Below are 18,552 nucleotides of genomic sequence, written 5' to 3'. Positions count from 1 at the left end.
GGCTGTTTAGGATACGCGCTAAGGATAATTTGCAACTGCATGTTACAAAGTCTGCATATTACAAAGTCCTCCTGCTTGTCTGGGTTTTGCTGCAAAGACTTTCAATCAGCTGTGAACTGCAGGTTCTCTGCTAGGAACTCAGAGCCAAGCTACAAGTGACACCTGGCACAGGTTGGACACTTGTTTGTTTGTTTGTTTTCGATTTTTATTCCGCCCTCCCCGCACAGGCAGGCTCAGGGCGGATTACACTCAATAAAAACATTACAATATAATTTACACTTTAAAATAATTTAAAATAACAATAGCAAACAGCCCAATATAAATATTTAAAAGAATATAAGATAGCACTTGTCAGCTTTCCTCTTGATGGGAAATGTAGGCATCCTGGTCTTGCAGCTGTAATGGAGAGCCAAGCTGTAAAACCAGGATGCCTACATTCCCCATCAAAACTTGAGGGAAGCTGACAAGTGTCCAACCTGTGTAAGGCGTCACTTGTAGCTTGGCTCTCGGTTTCCAGGCGCACAGGGCCCTGATTCAGATCTACAATGAATTGCAGCACTCCTAAGCACTATATAAACAACCATGGGGCTACATTTGTCTGGTCTCGCATCTGGCACACTTAGAAACACTTCCACACTCCTGTGGTATCTTTGAAAAGGTCTTTTCCTTGCTGAGTCATCTGCCAGCTCTGGGTTGAGAAATTCCTGGAGATTTGACGGGAGGAATCTAGAGAGGGTGGGATTTGGGGAGCGGAGGGACCTCAGCAGGGGGTAATGCCATGGAGTCCATCCTCCAAAGAGGTCATTTTCTCCAGGGGAACGGATCTCCGTTGGCTGGAGATCAGTTGTAATTTCGAGCGATCTCTAGCCACCACCTGGAGGCTGGCAACCCCTGTGGTCATGCACCAACGTCCAGGGTGCAGTATGGCACCCCTCGCCTCTTCTCCAATAACCTCAATGTATTACATCCAGGAGGAGTTGGATAAGTAGAGCAGAGTCTCTGGATGTAAACTCAAATTTATACCTGCCAATATTTCTACTCTTACCAGAGAATATTTGGTAGAAAGGTCTAACCTCTTCACTGAAATATTTAGGGGTTAGCATATCTAGAAATGAAGCAGATTTAGTCACCCATCGTTTTCAGATGATATATATCAGCAAAGTACAATAAACATTTCACGGTTGAACAGAGGTCATGCAAAATCATGTTTACCCGTGCCTCTCTTTCAGCTTTATGTTTGCTCTCTGTAAATTCCTTTGTGGAGCAAGGGCTGGGCCCATGACTTTCTCTCAGAAACAGACTGCACAGCAATGTGAGTGGCAACTCATTATACAATGCTATAAATAACACTCTATAGCTAGATCCCAAGATTCCAGCTCCAGCACGTGAGTTACTTCCAGAAGCAGCAAATTTCAGAAGTTGGTAAAACAAATTCACAATGCAATCCTAAACAGAGGCACATTCCTTCTAAGTCCATGGAAATTAATGGGCTTAGAAGGATGTCACTCTGCTTAGGACTGCACTGTTCCTTACTGCACAGGTGCTGCTGTCCTACATCTGTCTGTGATAAGAGTCATTTCATTGGAAATGATACAAAATTATTCAACACTTTGGGAGAAAAGGAAATGAGCGAAAGGGAAAGTCTCAGGTAAGATCTGGCTACAGATCTGGCTATTGATACAGCTCTAGCTGTATCAATCTTGTGTGTTTAAAAAATGATCCAGATATCATCTCTCCCTGCAAAAGTTCAAATGGTGTTCAGTAACCAAGAACAGGTATTTGCTGTTTTGTGGACTTGCTCCACAATAAAAAAAAGATTTGGGGTTACAATTATGTCTTGTATTGAAAAAAAATCTCACAACCCCAAATCCTTTTTCTAAATTGCATGTATGTAGTCAGATCCCCTTAATTAGAACTGAGCTTATTTCTGTTACACTGATTAGAGCAAGGGTGCAAATGACAAAAATAAAACATTCATTTATCCAAAAATGGCTTAGCCAAACCAAGACCTATTAAAGAAAGGAAGGAAAAAGACAGCAAGAAAAAAGATTACAAATTTAGGGAAAAACAACTTACTAGAAAAATAATATCCTTTATCATTATTCATTGGAAAAGATACTCATTTACATCAAACATCTTTCATACGTTTCTCTATATGAAAAAGTATTTATTTCTAGATCAAAATCAATATATTTCTTCATATTACAGTACTGTGTATCATTATTAAAAATCTATGTATCACACTTATTTATCTAACATTTATCTGGTGATGGTGTTACTAACTTTCCCTTTATCTTCTCAGTCACTTCTATATCTGCACTGTTTATCTGAAAATAAAAGAGCTTTTAAAAAACTATGTACACAGATGGCACTCAGCCAATTTATATAAGTCAACAAAATGGTAGGTTTTTAAATTGGAAATAACCCTTTCCATCTCCATTGTTTGAATGGTTTTACAGGTGCTGGGATACCGAAATCATACAAAAGTAAGATAAGAAAACCCTGCTGAATCACACCACTAGGCTCTCTAGCCTAACATTGTTTTCCACACCAGCCAACCAAATGCCCCTGGAATCCCTAAGAGCTGGACAGAGAAGCTTTGTGTTGTATTGTCGAAGGCTTTCACGGCCGGAGAACGATGGTTGTTGGGGGTTTTCCGGGCTGTATTGCCGTGGTCTTGGCATTGTAGTTCCTGACGTTTCGCCAGCAGCTGTGGCTGGCATCTTCAGAGGTGTAGCACCAAAAGACAGAGATCTCTCAGTGTCACAGTGTGGAAAAGATGTAGGTCATTTGTATCTACTCAGGAGGGGTGGGGTTGAGCTGAGTCATTCTGTAAGAGTTTCCCAGGGTGTGGAATGCTAATGGCGGGAGGCTTCACTGAATCCTGAGGAGGTTCTTTTGCATATGGATTGGTGCTTGATGTGCTAATCTTCTCTGCAGGGCTATTGTCGGGTGTGGAGTGTTTTGTTGGCCTGGTGTTTTTCAGAACTGGAGCCCATGCTCTGTTCATTCTTAAGGTTTCTTCTTTCCTGTTGAAGTTTTGCTTATGCTTGTGAATTTCAATGGCTTCCCTGTGCAGTCTGACAAAGTAGTTGGAAGTGTTGTCCAGTATTTTGGTGTCCTGGAATAAGATACTGTGCCCTGTTTGAGTTAGGCTATGTTCAGCCACTGCTGATTTTTCAGGCTGTCCAAGTCTGCAGTGTCTTTCATGTTCTTTTATTCTTGTCTGGATGCTACGCTTTGTGGTCCCGATGTAAACTTGTCCACAGCTGCAGGGTATACGGTATACTCCTGCAGAGGTGAGGGGGTCTCTGCTGTCTTTTGCTGATCGTAGCATCTGTTGTATTTTTCGGGTGGGTCTGAATACTGCTTGAAGGTTATGCTTTTCCATAAGCTTTCCCATCTGATCAGTAATTCCTTTGATATATGGCAAAAACACTTTTCCTGTAGGTGACTGTTTTTCCTTGGTTGTTTGATTCATCCTGGGTTTGATTGCTCTTCGGATTTCATTTCTGGAGTAGCCATTTGCCTGAAGTGCGTGGTTTAGATGATTAATTTCCTCATTGAGAAAGCGCGGCTCACATATCCGTCTTGCACGATCCACTAATGTTTTCATTATGCCTCTTTTCTGTCGGGGGTGGTGATTGGAGTTTTTGTGTAAGTACCGATCAGTGTGAGTTGGTTTCCTGTAGACCTTGTGACCTAACTGAAAGTTTGCTTTGCGGATGACCAAGGTATCCAGGAATGAGAGTTTTCCCTCACTTTCTTTCTCCATTGTGAATTGTATGTTCAGGTGGATGTTGTTGAGATGATTCAAAAACTCCCTCAATTCTTCCTCCCCATGGCTCCAAATGATGAATGTATCATCCACAAACCGGAACCATACACTGGGTTTGTGGGGTGCTGATTCTAGAGCTGTTTTTTCAAAATGTTCCATGTAGAAGTTTGCTATAACTGGGCTGAGTGGGCTCCCCATGGCCACCCCATCCATCTGTTCATAGAATTCGTTGTCCCATTGGAAGTAACTGGTTGTCAGACAATGATGGAATAAGGCTGTTACATCCTCTGGGAAAATCTGATTAATCAGTGCAATAGTGTCTTTTACTGGAACCTTGGTAAACAGGGATACAACATCAAAACTGACAAGTATGTCTTGTGGATTGAGTTTCAGAGAACTGATTTTGTTGATGAAATCTGCTGAATCTTTGATGTAAGACGAGGTTTTCCCGATATGGTCCTGCAGGAGATCTGCCAGATGTCTAGCTAATTCATATGTCGGTGAACCAATGGCACTCACAATGGGTCGGAGTGGGACTGAATCTTTATGTATTTTGGGGAGTCCATATAGTCTAGGTGGCTGTGCTTCAGTCTTGCATAGTTTTCTGTGCGTGTCGGGATGTAGTGAGGAATTCTTGATCAGCGCATTTGTTAGCCTGGTGATTTTGCAAGTGGGATCTCGTTTTAGTTTTTTGTAGGTGGAGGGGTCCAGGAGTTCCTTAATCTTCTTTTTGTATTCCTCCGTTTTTATGATCACTGTAGCATTGCCTTTATCAGCTGGTAGAATGATGATGTCTGGATCTGCATTGAGGGTCTTGATGGCATTTCTCTCCTTGCGTGTTAAATTGCTGGTGGGAAGCTTTGCCTTTCGTAGAATCCTGGCTGTCTCTCCTCTTATTTCCTCAGCTTCCTCTTCCGGTAGATGACGGATGGCAGCTTCTACATTTGCAATGATGTCTTCCACAGGAATTCTGGTGGGGGTGACTGCAAAGTTTCCTCCCTTTGCCAAGATGGAGGTTTCTTCTGGTGAGAGTTGACGGTCTGTCAGATTGATGACAATGCGTGCATTGTCGAGCATTGGGCTTGTCTGTCTTTTTTCCTGTAGTTTGTTAAACTTCTGCTTCTGTCTGGATGTGTGGTTGGTAAACACTTGTTTACCAACTCAATCCACAAGACATACTTGTCAGTTTTGATGTTGTATCCCTGTTTACCAAGGTTCCAGTAAAAGACACTATTGCACTGATTAATCAGATTTTCCCAGAGGATGTAACAGCCTTATTCCATCATTGTCTGACAACCAGTTACTTCCAATGGGACAACGAATTCTATGAACAGATGGATGGGGTGGCCATGGGGAGCCCACTCAGCCCAGTTATAGCAAACTTCTACATGGAACATTTTGAAAAAACAGCTCTAGAATCAGCACCCCACAAACCCAGTGTATGGTTCCGGTTTGTGGATGATACATTCATCATTTGGAGCCATGGGGAGGAAGAATTGAGGGAGTTTTTGAATCATCTCAACAACATCCACCTGAACATACAATTCACAATGGAGAAAGAAAGTGAGGGAAAACTCTCATTCCTGGATACCTTGGTCATCCGCAAAGCAAACTTTCAGTTAGGTCACAAGGTCTACAGGAAACCAACTCACACTGATCGGTACTTACACAAAAACTCCAATCACCACCCCCGACAGAAAAGAGGCATAATGAAAACATTAGTGGATCGTGCAAGACGGATATGTGAGCCGCGCTTTCTCAATGAGGAAATTAATCATCTAAACCACGCACTTCAGGCAAATGGCTACTCCAGAAATGAAATCCGAAGAGCAATCAAACCCAGGATGAATCAAACAACCAAGGAAAAACAGTCACCTACAGGAAAAGTGTTTTTGCCATATATCAAAGGAATTACTGATCAGATGGGAAAGCTTATGGAAAAGCATAACCTTCAAGCAGTATTCAGACCCACCCGAAAAATACAACAGATGCTACGATCAGCAAAAGACAGCAGAGACCCCCTCACCTCTGCAGGAGTATACCGTATACCCTGCAGCTGTGGACAAGTTTACATCGGGACCACAAAGCGTAGCATCCAGACAAGAATAAAAGAACATGAAAGACACTGCAGACTTGGACAGCCTGAAAAATCAGCAGTGGCTGAACATAGCCTAACTCAAACAGGGCACAGTATCTTATTCCAGGACACCAAAATACTGGACAACACTTCCAACTACTTTGTCAGACTGCACAGGGAAGCCATTGAAATTCACAAGCATAAGCAAAACTTCAACAGGAAAGAAGAAACCTTAAGAATGAACAGAGCATGGGCTCCAGTTCTGAAAAACACCAGGCCAACAAAACACTCCACACCCGACAATAGCCCTGCAGAGAAGATTAGCACATCAAGCACCAATCCATATGCAAAAGAACCTCCTCAGGATTCAGTGAAGCCTCCCGCCATTAGCATTCCACACCCTGGGAAACTCTTACAGAATGACTCAGCTCAACCCCACCCCTCCTGAGTAGATACAAATGACCTACATCTTTTCCACACTGTGACACTGAGAGATCTCTGTCTTTTGGTGCTACACCTCTGAAGATGCCAGCCACAGCTGCTGGCGAAACGTCAGGAACTACAATGCCAAGACCACGGCAATACAGCCCGGAAAACCCCCAACAACCATCAAGCTTTGTGTTGTTTAATCGGTTTCTAATCTAGGGCTGCAATCCTAAAATTTCCATGGGAGTAAAGTCCCACGGAATAAAATGAGGTTTATCTCTGAGTATACCTGCTCCCTGTGAGTGGACTCATCCTCCATATCCCATGACTGTTAAGTTTACACAGCAACCATCAAAAACTTTTTGGAAGTGTGAGTATATATTGGCTACTGGAACACCATTATCCATGTTAACTCTCTTGAAGATGGTGAGCCAGAACTTGCCTTTGAGGAAGCCATGCAGATTCTTCCTCAGTAGGGCTTGTTCTTCTATATGCTTCATAATTCTATTGTTAACAATGGTTTTCACCAATATACCCTGAACAGACTATAATTTTCTGAGTGCTTTTAAAAAATCAGTATCACATTTGCTTTATGGGGAAGGGGGCATATTTTTGTTAGGAGATGAACTATTTTATATTTGAATTGCTTAAGAACCTGATGACTTGTCAGCGAATAATTTGTACAGTAGCCATTGAATATCATCTTTCACCACCTCTGTTTGACTCCGTTCTTTCATCACCATTTCTGAAAACTGCTACTCGTATGACCATAATTGTTCCACATTTTCACAGTGAAACATCAATTCACTCAGTTTCTCTGCAACCTCCCCATCTTCCTTCAGCAATCCCTTCTCTCCTCCCTCCATCTTTCCCTCCCACCCAAAAGTCACACTGCCTCCCTGACCAGTTTCCTGCTTTTGATTTATTTACAGAAATTCTTATGGTCTGTCACAGCAATATGCTCATCATATTCTTTTTGCCTGCCCGACATTCATTTCACTAGAAAATGTGTTCCTTCTTGTTCACTTTCTGTGAGCAAAGCTTCCACTTTTAAAGGATGGCCTCTTGCCTTTTACAGCTTCCTTGATTTTGCTCATTAACCACATTGACATCCTCTTAGACTTGCTGGTATGCTTCCTAATCTGTGACGTGTATTCTGACTGAGCTTCTTTTACTGTGGATTTAAGTAATTTCCAAACATCCTGAAAGGACATTCATATAAATGCTGAACTCAGAGCCTAGCTACAAGTGACAAATTACACTTGCCTGGCAAGTGAACAGACTCATGTGTATTCCTCCCTGTTCACTTGCTCTCCACTTGATCACGTGGAGAGCAAGTGAATGGCAAGTGAACAGGGAGGAATACATGTGAGTCTGTTCACTTGCCAGGCAAGTGTAATTCGTCACTTGTAGCTTGGCTCTCAGTAGCCCTGTGATTATTGTTCCCAATTGGTGCAACAAAACCTACCTCTCCCACCAGGAGGCACTTTAAAAATGAACACACTGGCAACTGAGCCTTGTCGTTTCTCAGATGGCCACCAGATGTCAGTAGAGGTACAGTTCATCTCCTCCTGGCTGCTATCTGGCCAGGGCTAGTTTCCTTGTGTCATTTCTGCCTCCCAGACTCCCAGGGTTCTTTTTTTTGCAATGTCTGCAGATGTACAGACATTGCAGGAAAGGGCTGTTTTTTGGGAGGGGGTCCAGGGCACACGAATTAGATTTTTTTAAAAAACAAACTCTTCTTTCATGCCTGGAGTTTGCTTGAGTTTGTAAAACTTCAAAATAGTCCTGGCTGTCCCCTCATTGTGCAGATTTGTTTATCTCTGTAGGACCAGCCCTTTACTATTAGATTAAATTCATCTGCAGACATACAAAACAATCTTGGGGGCAGGGCACTTTCTGTATGCAACCAGTTTATGAATGAAAGGGGGTAGCTAAGAGAGCAAAGTGCCATGTTTATGGAACTCCATCCCGGTAGCAAATCATCTGGTGCTGAGTCTGTATAATCTCTTTCGTTTGGATTTTTAAAATTGTTTTAAAACTGGCCTCTCATCCTAACATTTTAAGTCTGCCTCCCTCCTTTCTGTTGTTAGTGTCCTTTTTTGTGCATTCATTGTCCTTAGGGATGTACACTTGGTGACATTTGCTCTGACTCTCAATAGTGATTGATGGAAAAAAGTCTTTAAGGGGCCACTGGACTCCTCCTTTATCCTCCCCTCCCTTTTAATGGATGCACTGCTATTATTGCAAGAGTATAGCACTAGAATATTACATACAGGAGGGCTTTGAAGGGGCAGAGGAAGTTTTAATCTTTTTCTCTCGGCTGTCTGCCTGCAAGAGCGTATCCTACGTGTGTGGACTTCTGTCATGTTTTATTAAACCCAGCTTATCATTTTATCATGTTTTATTAAACCCATCTTATCAGTTTTTATTGTATGTAGTGTTTTAAATGTTATTGTAATGTTTTTATCTGCTTTTATGTGTTTTTATGTAAATTAAAATGTTGTGCTCTGCCCTGAGCCCGTTCGGTGGGGAGGGCGGACTAAAAATCTAATAAACAAACAAACAAACAAACGTATATAATGCAGCTTTGAGGGCAGTTAGTCAATTAAAGATGGTGGGGAGGTGGAAAGAAGAAAATGGAGACAGGAGGGGAAATCGGCCTGCTCAGCCTCGTAAGAGATTGGCCGTTACCACACGACTTACCTTCTGCCAGAACATCGCGGAAGACAGCGTCTTCTCATGTGAAATCTCACCAGGAAGATGCTGTCATCCGGGATTTTTGCATGAAATCGCGTCTTCCTGGCACGATATCGCGCGAAAAGACGCTGTCTTTCACGACGTTCTGGCAGAAGGTAAGACGTGTGGAAACGGCCATTATAATACTTTCTGCTCCAATTTATCTGCACAGCAGTACCATTACTCCATCCCAGTGAAATAAGAGAAGAGATAATCTTTTAGTAAGGTGTTAAACAATAGGAAACAGAGACCAGAAGACAATGGTTAATTCTCAAAGGGAAGGGAAGTGTGGGGTCCCCCGAGAGCTGTGTTCGGGTGTATGGCTATTTAATTTGTTCATGATTTATCTGGAAGGGGGGGGCAATGTGATCGGCAAACACCCAAATGACACAAAATTATTCAGGACGGTGAAAACGGAAGGAAATTGTGGAGAGCTCCCAGAGGAGTGAGTGGTACAGTGCAGCAAATGCGGTTCAGCGTGTAAATGTGCAGTAACTCACACTGTCGTGAATATATATACTAGTATGATCTGAATTGATGGTGACTGACCAGGACAAAGATCTTAGTGTGGTCCTGTGTATGGGGGGGGGGGGAAGTGGTGAAAACGTCAGACTTTTTCACCCAGCACCTAGTTAAATGATCGAGCTCCCTGCTACAGGATGTAGAAATGGCTACTAGTTCAAGTGACCTTAAAGGAGACTTTAAAGGAGCTTTAAACAACAATGCCAAGCAGGATTAGCCATGGTGGCTAAACAGGACTTCCATGCTGCTTCTGCATGCCAGTTGTTGAGGTGGGAGATGGCAGCAACCAGAGAAGCTTTGACTTGCGGCCTTACGGCGCACTTGTTTGGCTTCTGTGGTTCACGCATAGCAGGACGCGAGTCCAGTGGCACCTTAGAGAACAAGATTTTCACGTTACGAGATTTCGAGGGATTCTTTAGTATCTAGAGAAGAGAGCTGTGACTTACACCCTGGAAATCTTGTTGCTCTCTAAAGTGCCACTGGACTCAGATCCTCCTTCTGCTGCAACCAATACGGAACGCAATAAGATGCTGGGCTAAATGAACCCACCTTGGTCTGATTGCGCAGGGGCGTTCTTGGGTTCTCCAGATACGTTGTTGCGTGCAGGGCTTGCACCCGCTTGCAGAACCCCCTCCCCACGGCTGCTCCCGCTCCGCCTGCAAAGCTCACGCGGTTTTTCGCTACGTCTCCGTTTCTCCTTCCCTCTTCAGTTCTCAAGTGCTACTACGCCGGCCCGTCGCTCTTCCCACCGCTGCACTACAACTCCCAGAAGCCTTCTCTGCTTCGCCCTGCCCATTGACCCTGCCTCCTCTGCGCGATGGATTCTGGAAGTTGAGGTCCGAAGGGACGACAACAGCGGCGCAGGCTATTATGAGGAGGTGAGCCAAGCCCACAGTGGTCGGGATCTGGGGGGCTGCTGCGCTTAAAAGGGCAGCATAATTCGCAGCATCAGTAATAACGACGATGTCATAGAGGGTGGTTCCACTGGTCTTAATCCCCATTTCGGAGGCTTTACAGCTCGTGGACCCCCTTGTTGCCAACATCCCGGTGGTGGCTGGAGAACTCCTGGAGTTGCAACTGATCTCCAGGCCACAGAGATTAGTTTCCCTGGAGAAAATGCTACTTTGGAGGGTGGACTCTATGACATTGTAGCCCACTGACATCCCTCCCCACCCTCCCCAGGCTCCACCCCTGAATCTCCAGGAATTTCCCAACATGGAAATGGCAGCCTAGCCAGTCGTCCCCACATGTGTTTTACAGCCTCGCCTGTCCCAGCTCTGAATTGTGTCCCTAGTGGCCCGTCGGGTCATGCGCATGTATGCAACTCCACCTGTCCACCTCTGCTCATGCCATGAGTGCAGACCGTGCCCCGTGTTCCTGGGCTGCCAACAAGGCAATATACAGGAAAAGCATCAAGGCCCAGGGTGTTTTAACAATCTAAGAGTTTGGGTAGCATGTTCAAATGGCCCATGGATCGGAAGCAAGGCCGTCTAGTCTGGCTTGTAGCCCCTCCAACGGAGAAGCTGTGGAGGGCCAGTGCCTGCTGTTCGAGCCATTCCCCCCACCCTTGTGCTTGCGTTTTGCAGGGTCAACAGCAGCAGCCTGAGTGGGGAAGATCTCCTCTTGGAGGATTTGGAAACAGAAGGAGAGAGGCAGCTCAAGAGCCTTCTGCATCATCAGCTTGACACGTCTGCCTCCATCGAGGAGTGAGGGCTGGCCCTTGAAGCAAAGCAGTGCAGCAGGATGGGCTGGGATGGGTGGGTGGGGGGTGCTGTAAAGGCAGGGCACCATGTGGCAAGGATGCACACATGCTTTGAATCTTCTGAAGCATGATGGGTGTCCCAGTGATTACGATCCTTGTCTGCACTTGTCTGAGCATTTCTTTCTGGCCCTGTGAAACGTCCCTCTGCTGATGGTCTTTTGCATTGCAGGTGTGTTTCCAAGCGCCAGCGCTTTGCACCTGCAGCTCTGTACAAGCCTTTTGGTGAAGAAGCTGCAGGGACTCATAGCCTGCCCCAGTTCCAGGCTCTGCAGGAAAGCAACAAGGAGACTGCCTCTCTCAGGGAGCTTGGCCTCTCAGAGTCTGAGATCCACCTCTGGAAGAACCATGCATCAGCTGGCAAGGTAGTTTCAGCCTGTTTTTGTGGTTACTGGGTATATCCCATGCGGAATGGCTTACATAAGTATGTCAGTTTAATATGATTGCCTTAAGAGCAGAGTCTAGGGGAGAGGAGACATGGGGCACGTCCATGGTGGTTGTGTACATGTGTTTGTGAAGGGAAGTACTATGCAGCTTTCTCTTTCCCAGAATGGCCTTGAACCTTTGGCAGATGATTCTTCCCCCCCTTGGCCTCCATGTACTGTTCATAGGTCTTACGGGCATCTGATTGGGACATGGGATATTGGACCTGATATACATTTGGTTTGATCTAGCACAGATATTGCCGTAATGAGGAGGGCTGGAATTGGAGGTTCTGAGGATACTTGCACCAGACTATACATTTCACATCATTAAATCCTCAGCTCATGTAGAATCAGATCTGAGCAGCTTTAAAATGATAAAATGGAAGATCATGTTGGGAATGAAAACTGACCTCCATCCTTTTAGGGCTTTGTAACTTTTATGAAGAAGATGCCAAAACATTAAGATGGTTTTTATAGTTATCAAACAAAAAAATCCCAAAAATTACTTGGTGGGCAAGGTCAGCTCTAGCTCCATGGATATCCTGCCTGTACAGCAAAACCGTTCTAGTACGGAGGTTTTGGATAATCTCAGCCTGGTCAAACTTCTAGCGGTTGCATACAGTCCTGTCTCCAGTTACACATGTGTGATCCCATTGACTTCAGGTGGAAGAAGGATGCCAAATGGAATCAGAATTGCAGCCTCTCTGACCCAGAAATGTTATTGCTGGGAAGGATGAAGTTGACCAAATGGATCTTTTAAAGGGGTAAATTTGTGAAAATCATGTGGCAAAGTAGGGATGCTCTTAGTTTCAGGAGTTTTCTGGGTAACCCAGAGGGATCCAATCATATTTTACCATTCAAAAAAAAAAGAAGAAAGAAAGAAAGAAAGAAAGAAAGAAAGAAAGAAAGAAAGAAAGAAAGAAAGAAAGAAAGAAAGAAAGAAAGAAAAGAGGCTGTGGAAGTTTCTCATCATTTTCAGAGAGATGCAAACTGTTGTTCTTACTCCTTTCTAGAGTCCTGGGCTTGGGGCAGCCCCTGAAGCAATGCAAGACAGGCTACAGGCTATCCAGGAGAAGATTGCAGAACGACAACGCATACTCTCCTTGCCCCAGCGATTTGCGGGCAGCAAAGAGCTGAGCAGGCGTGAGATGGAAATAGAGAACGCTCTCTTCCAGGGCACAGACCGCCACTCTTTCCTGAGGATGCTTTATCATCAAGGTACTGGATTCCACCCCTTCACCCCAGTGCTGTTACAGAGATTTATGGGAACCAGAGGCCACTGCAAGCAGAATAAAACTAGTTCATAAAATACAAAGATGTAGTCATGAAACTGTTCTTACATTTCACATGCAAGGCTCAGATAAAATAATCTAAAATTATAATTCTTAATCCATTCAGTAACTTTAAAAAAAGTTATTTTTCTTTAAAAAAAATAACATCTGTATAAATTACTACTCCTTTTCCAAACAATCAGCATAGATTTCCTTGCTGTAATTGTGACCAATACAGCTTGGCAGGCTATGGATTCATATTTATTAGACAGCAAATAGACCTTTACAAGCGGGAGGGGACGACGACGACCCTCAAGGACATGTGGGAAGCATCTTATCCCTTCCACTATTCCCTCTTTCCCTTGCAGTCCTCATAGCCTCTTATCTTTTACTGCTTCCTACTCTCCTTCCTACCCATCAGCCAATGTACCTTTATCTGCCCCCATCTTTAGCTATATTTGCTATCATTTGGGGGATTCCCCCCTGCCGATGTATTTTCTTTTTTTTTATTTCAGGATTTTGTACAAACCTGAGGCTTTTCTCAGGCTTGTAGAAAGATCAGTCTTGTCTATCTATGGCCCCAATCTTCAGGTTTAAGTATTCACAGACAGGGCCAGATTGAGAATTAGCTAAATGATCATCCAGAATTTCTGTGCAACCCTAAACAGAGTTATACCTTTTAAAGTTCATGGTCTTAGACAAGTATAACTTCTTTGTATTGCCCTTGGGAAGGCACACAACAATACAGTATCTGTTGAAGAGAACTGTGGTTCTCGAAAGCTTATGCTACAGTAAAGTTGGTTAGTCTTAAAGGTGCTACTGGACTTTTTACTAATAAGACAGCAGTTTCCTTATTGTGAAATCATAAAGCAGGCATAACGAAAAAGAATAAAATCTTTGACACAGCCCCTTTGACAGATGCACATTCTGTCCCCAGTCATTATGCGCCCAGCTTAAGTATGTAGCCCCTTTAGGAAATGCTTTAGTGGAAGGGCATCATCCCCTGGTAATTTCTGCTGTGTTGTCTTTTGGTTCTCTTCATGTGTCAGATGAGGTTAAGCAGAAAGCCACACACGAGAAGGACCCGATGGCTCACCTGGAGACCGTTTATCAAGAAATATTCAGCCAAGGGCAGCCTGAATTGGCCCCGCCTTACACAAGCCCCTCTTGCTCAGGACCCTCTAGTGCCTCTCCAGTGGGGCAAGGCTCGACCCCACAGTCTGCTTCAGGTCCTGTGGAGGTGACAGAACTGGTGGAGTTTGTTCCAGAAGAGGTGATCCTAAAGAATCGTCTCTCAGAAGAAGAAATCCGCAAGATCCCCAGGTTTTCCTCCTATAGGCCTGGAGAGCCAAACAAGGTAACTCCCTTCCTTTCCCTTGGCTGGGCTGTAGTGCAGTGGTGTGACTGCTTCCAGTGCTTAAGAACACCCTCCTGGTAGCGATTATTTCTTCCTGTTCCCATGTGGTGCTTCCTCTTGCCACTACTAACCAAAGTGGCGCTAATTTAATGCATATTGAACATGAAAGACCATGGCAGACTTGTGCCCCAGTCATTCTTTGAGGGTAGTGGGGCAGGATGTGGATGACAATTCAGTTTCTCTGACGCTCAGGCAAATGTGGAATGATGAGATTATTGGCACAAATGAGGGGGAATTTCTACCAGGCAAACCCTATTGAAACGCTTGGGACAAGCGCGAGAGCATAGTTCATTTCAGTGGTCCTTGTACAAGAGAACTTCCCTGTGAAGTCTCATCCCTGTAATTGGCAGAGATGAACTCTACCAGATCAGTCATCTGTCTGTCCCAGTAGTCTGTCTACTTAGTCTGAAAGCAGCCATCCACAGCTCAGGCAGAGAGGTCTTTTTGGAGCCATGGGCCTTCTTCTGTCCAGGTATCTCACTTCCCAGTAACCAAGCAAAATGTTGCAACTCTTCATCTCTGGTGATCACACTCAGTTCCGTGAAGTGCTTTCTCTTGGTACTTGTCAACAGTCTTTCAATGTGGGTTATGCAACAAGCGGGTTGTGTGTTGTGAGCAAGTATACTGGTTCCTCCTGCTGTTGAAAATCCCTGATGATCAGGGCTTTTTTTCAGCTGGAACGCGGTGGAATGGAGTTCCAGCAACTCTTGAAAATGGTCACATGGCCGGTGGCCCCGTCCCCTGATCTCCAGACAGAGGGGAGTTTAGATTGCCCTCTGTGCCGCTCGGCAGTGTGAAGGGCAATCTAAACTCCCCTCTTTCTGGAGATCAGGGGGCGGGGCTGCTGGCCATGTGACCATTTTCGCCAAGGGTGATTTAAACTTTAAAAAACTCCCCCCTTGTTCCCGCTGACCCAAAGTGACGTCATTGTGCGGTCCTGAGTTCCACCGCCTCTTTTCCCAGAAAAAAAGCCCTGCTGATGATAGTCTGTGTTCTTGGGTGTACACTAGGTGTTGTATTTGAAGAACCTGAGCCCTCGTGTGACGGCGAAGCACCTCATGTCGTTGTTTGCAAGGTTCCAGGAAAAGGATAGCCCACAGATTCATTTCCGAATACTGAGTGGACGTATGAGAGGACAGGCCTTCATCACGTTTCCTAGTGAGTATTGAATCGGCGTTATTCTCCAGCATCATTTTTCACAGTACACTCAGGTGTCGGCAAAACCCAGGAGGTTTTCTGGCATCCTGTTGTGTCGCGTGGGGTGGGAAGACCTCCAGCTCGTCTCCCTGCTCCTTTTGGCTTGGACTGTGTGCATCCCCCCAAGGTGGGATCTTGTGTGCTGAGTTTGTCTTACTCTCTGGTTTCAGGTGTCTCGAAGGCACAGGCTGCATTGAAACTGGCGAATGGGTTCAGCCTGCTGGGGAAGCCCCTTGTGATTGAGTTTGGGAGAAACAAAGCTGGCCAGCTGCATCCTGACTCAGAGCCCGCACTGAGTTCTGGGAGTTCCAGTTCGTTTTCGAGGGCAGGCGGTTTATAGGTGCGGTGTGGGTTTCCAGGGTAATGCATCCTGAATCTAGAGCTGGAAGCAGAACAGACAATAGGGTTGAATCATAACAGCGGGAACACTTTGGGCGGAAAACAGGGAGGAACCTTTTTCCCCTGGAAGGGGGGGGGGGAGAGAGAGAGAGAGAGAGAGAGAGAGAGAGAGAGAGAGAGAGAGAGAGAGAGAGAGAGAGAGGCTGTCTCCATGTGGGCCAGAGTGAGTATGGTGTTTTAATAGACCTCCTGATAGCAGGAAGAAGGAAGAATGACTGTCATCTCAGAAACTGGGACACATGCACACAGACAAACAAACATACACACACACACACAGACAAACAAACGTACACATACGCAGCCTCTTTTTCTTTAAGCCCAAAGCCTTGGAAGCAGCCCAGCACATACTCATAATTCCTTTTGGCCTCTGCTGCCCAGGCTTAGTAGGTGCTTCTGCCAGAGGCTTCTGCCAGCGATGAGAGTATGTGCTTGTGGGCACAAGCAGCATGACTCGTCCTTGGCTGCTACTTTGTTTGCTTTTTGTTAAAAGAAAAAGGAAAGGTTTTCTTAACAATATTTTGAGCAATATTTAAAAAAACACACATTTCTTTCTCTTCAGTGTTTGTCCTTATGTAATGTACATAATGATCATCACCATTTCTCTGTAGCCTCACTCATTCCTCTAACGTTTTTTGTACGGGGGGTGTCCGTGCCCCTATGCAAGGAGGTGGGGTAGGGGGTGGGGTCTTCAGTTGCTTTCTTTCTACTGCAAAGGAACAGTCGCTGTGCTGGATTTTTGGGTGACACCTCATTTGTGACCCACTTCCCATTTTTAGAGGTGATTTTCTTTTTGTTATAGGAATGATCTTTGTTAAAAGTGAAGGGCTCTTGTTGTAAGTAGAATGCAACCAAAATGCAACAGCCATCCCTCCTTTTAATGGATTATGTGACATGTAGCCCAGTGCACAGGACGACCTCACTGAATGTGGGGGAAGGAGAGTGGGTGCAAGCACACTGGTCCTGCCCCCTGCCTGCCTGTTATCTGTGGCCTTCTGAAAGCGGGGTCACTGATCAAGGGGAAGGGACGTGCGGACAGCCCTTTCCTCTGTATGGTTGTACCCTGCAGACCAGGTGATCTCGTGGATGCAGAGCGTGAGGCCAGGCCAGTTGTTTCTGCTGTCTCTCACTGTTGGTTCAGTGAGTGTGTGGGGCGAATCTCAGTGCATAAGAAAACGGTTACATCTGGGAGCAGCTTTGGCACATTTTCCTGATTGTTACAGTAAAGAGACAAAAGTTAACTTGCTGTTTTGTCTAATTCTGGTGCAGTCATTTTGGTTAATTAACTTTCTCTTGCCTGGACCATTAAAACCATTCAAGAGGAGGAGTCTGGCAGATACGTGTGTGCACTTGCTGATGAAGATTACCCGGGGAGATGTCATTTCCCCAATGTTCTGGTTCACGCTCTGCTGAAGACTAGGGTTTTTAAATGGTAGTTTTTCCAAAGCCTCTTAGTATATGACTTGTTGTGAGCAGCCATTTTTACATCATTGTGGAATTTCCCTAAGAAACAATTTAGGATTGCTGAAGTTCATGGAGATGATTATCCGAAACAGAACTGGCCTCTGCTCCCAGCTAGCCTGCACTTATCCCTTGAGAGGAGCAAACCTGCTGCTAATGGAAGATGGAGCTTAGTGCATGACTGGCAGAGAGGACTGCTTGCCACTGGAGGGACTTTCTAGCAAGCTTAGGGAGTGCAGCCTGCTGAGAGAGGGACCAAGGCTTCATGCCAAGAGGCTCTTCAGCCCTGCTGTCTCACTGGACTTTTTTCTGGTCTGAGGCTACAATATCGTTTTGAAGATCAAATGTTTATTTTATTTGTTTTACAGAATTTATACCCTGCCTTTCTGTCCTCATAAAGGCCACCAAGGCAGCTAACAAATTAAAAAATATACATAATAAAACCACATCTTAAAAAGCATTAAAACCAATTTATAACACGTAATGAAAACCATTAAAACCATATCTAAACTACACATGCAAAACCATAAAATCAGCAATTAAGACATTGGGCTGAAAGGGAGGGTTTCTGTGAGAACGCCAAAAGAAAATGTCTTCACCTGCTGGCAGAAGACTGCGGCAAAAGGCGACAGAGAAGGTCTCCCTGTCGAGAGAATTCCAGAGGTTTGGTGCCACCGCTGAGAAACTCCTCCCTTAGGTTGCCACCTGCCTCATCTCAGTAGGCACAGAAGCAGGGCCTCTGAAGATGACCACGGGTGTTCACCGTTGAGGAGGAGACCTAGATTCTCTTGAGCTGATTGAGCAGCAGATTCTAGTGAAGAATGGTCTGATGAGATTGCCCTTCCAGCCTCCTGCCTCCCTCCACCCCAGACAAGCCTGGTCCAACTTGGCAGGAACGGGCATCTCCTCCTGCTCTGCTCAGACCTGGGCCCCTGCCTGAAGCAGAAGTTTTCAGGGGTGTTGGCAGGCAGTGAGAAGAGATTAACAGCAAATCTGATTAAAGCAGGACTGGGTGGATGTTTCCTTCACTTCCTTTTTTTAAACCGCAACCATTACACATTTTTCTGAGCCTTGGAGTTGGAAC

General features: G+C 45.0%; 2 protein-coding genes across 2 annotated transcripts in view; one reads left to right on the top strand and one right to left on the bottom strand.

The window, feature by feature from the left end:
• LOC129340955 (stromelysin-3-like) overlaps nt 1-10,338 on the bottom strand; it is a 41,184-nt gene extending 30,846 nt beyond the window's left edge. The window contains exons 1-2 of the mRNA XM_054995852.1: nt 10,335-10,338; nt 10,092-10,246 (exon numbers count right to left, since the gene is read on the bottom strand). Of these exons, the coding sequence (XP_054851827.1) occupies nt 10,092-10,246; nt 10,335-10,338 (159 nt within the window). The remainder of the gene's footprint in view (nt 1-10,091; nt 10,247-10,334) is intronic.
• On the top strand, nt 10,339-17,995 carry RBM41 (RNA binding motif protein 41). Its single transcript, XM_054996342.1, has 7 exons — nt 10,339-10,420; nt 11,129-11,248; nt 11,474-11,666; nt 12,740-12,944; nt 14,047-14,354; nt 15,425-15,572; nt 15,782-17,995. Exons 1-7 carry the CDS (start codon nt 10,413-10,415, stop codon nt 15,949-15,951), a joined length of 1,152 nt encoding a protein of 383 aa, XP_054852317.1. The 5' UTR covers nt 10,339-10,412; the 3' UTR covers nt 15,952-17,995.
• The last annotated feature ends 557 nt before the right edge of the window (nt 17,996-18,552 follow it).

Source organism: Eublepharis macularius, chromosome 13 (genome assembly GCF_028583425.1).
Source record: "Eublepharis macularius isolate TG4126 chromosome 13, MPM_Emac_v1.0, whole genome shotgun sequence".
NCBI classification, from domain to species: Eukaryota; Metazoa; Chordata; class Lepidosauria; order Squamata; family Eublepharidae; genus Eublepharis; species Eublepharis macularius.
The sequence above is the reverse complement of the archived record's forward strand: the minus strand, read 5'-3'. Positions and strand labels throughout refer to the sequence as shown.

What these genes read in the sequence shown, in the direction of transcription:
- RBM41 (XM_054996342.1), top strand. An exon ending in GAGGATGCTTTATCATCAAG is followed by an intron (nt 12,945 to 14,046) that starts GTACTGGATTCC and finishes TTCATGTGTCAG; the next exon opens with ATGAGGTTAAGCAGAAAGCC. An exon ending in GGCCTTCATCACGTTTCCTA is followed by an intron (nt 15,573 to 15,781) that starts GTGAGTATTGAA and finishes CTCTGGTTTCAG; the next exon opens with GTGTCTCGAAGGCACAGGCT.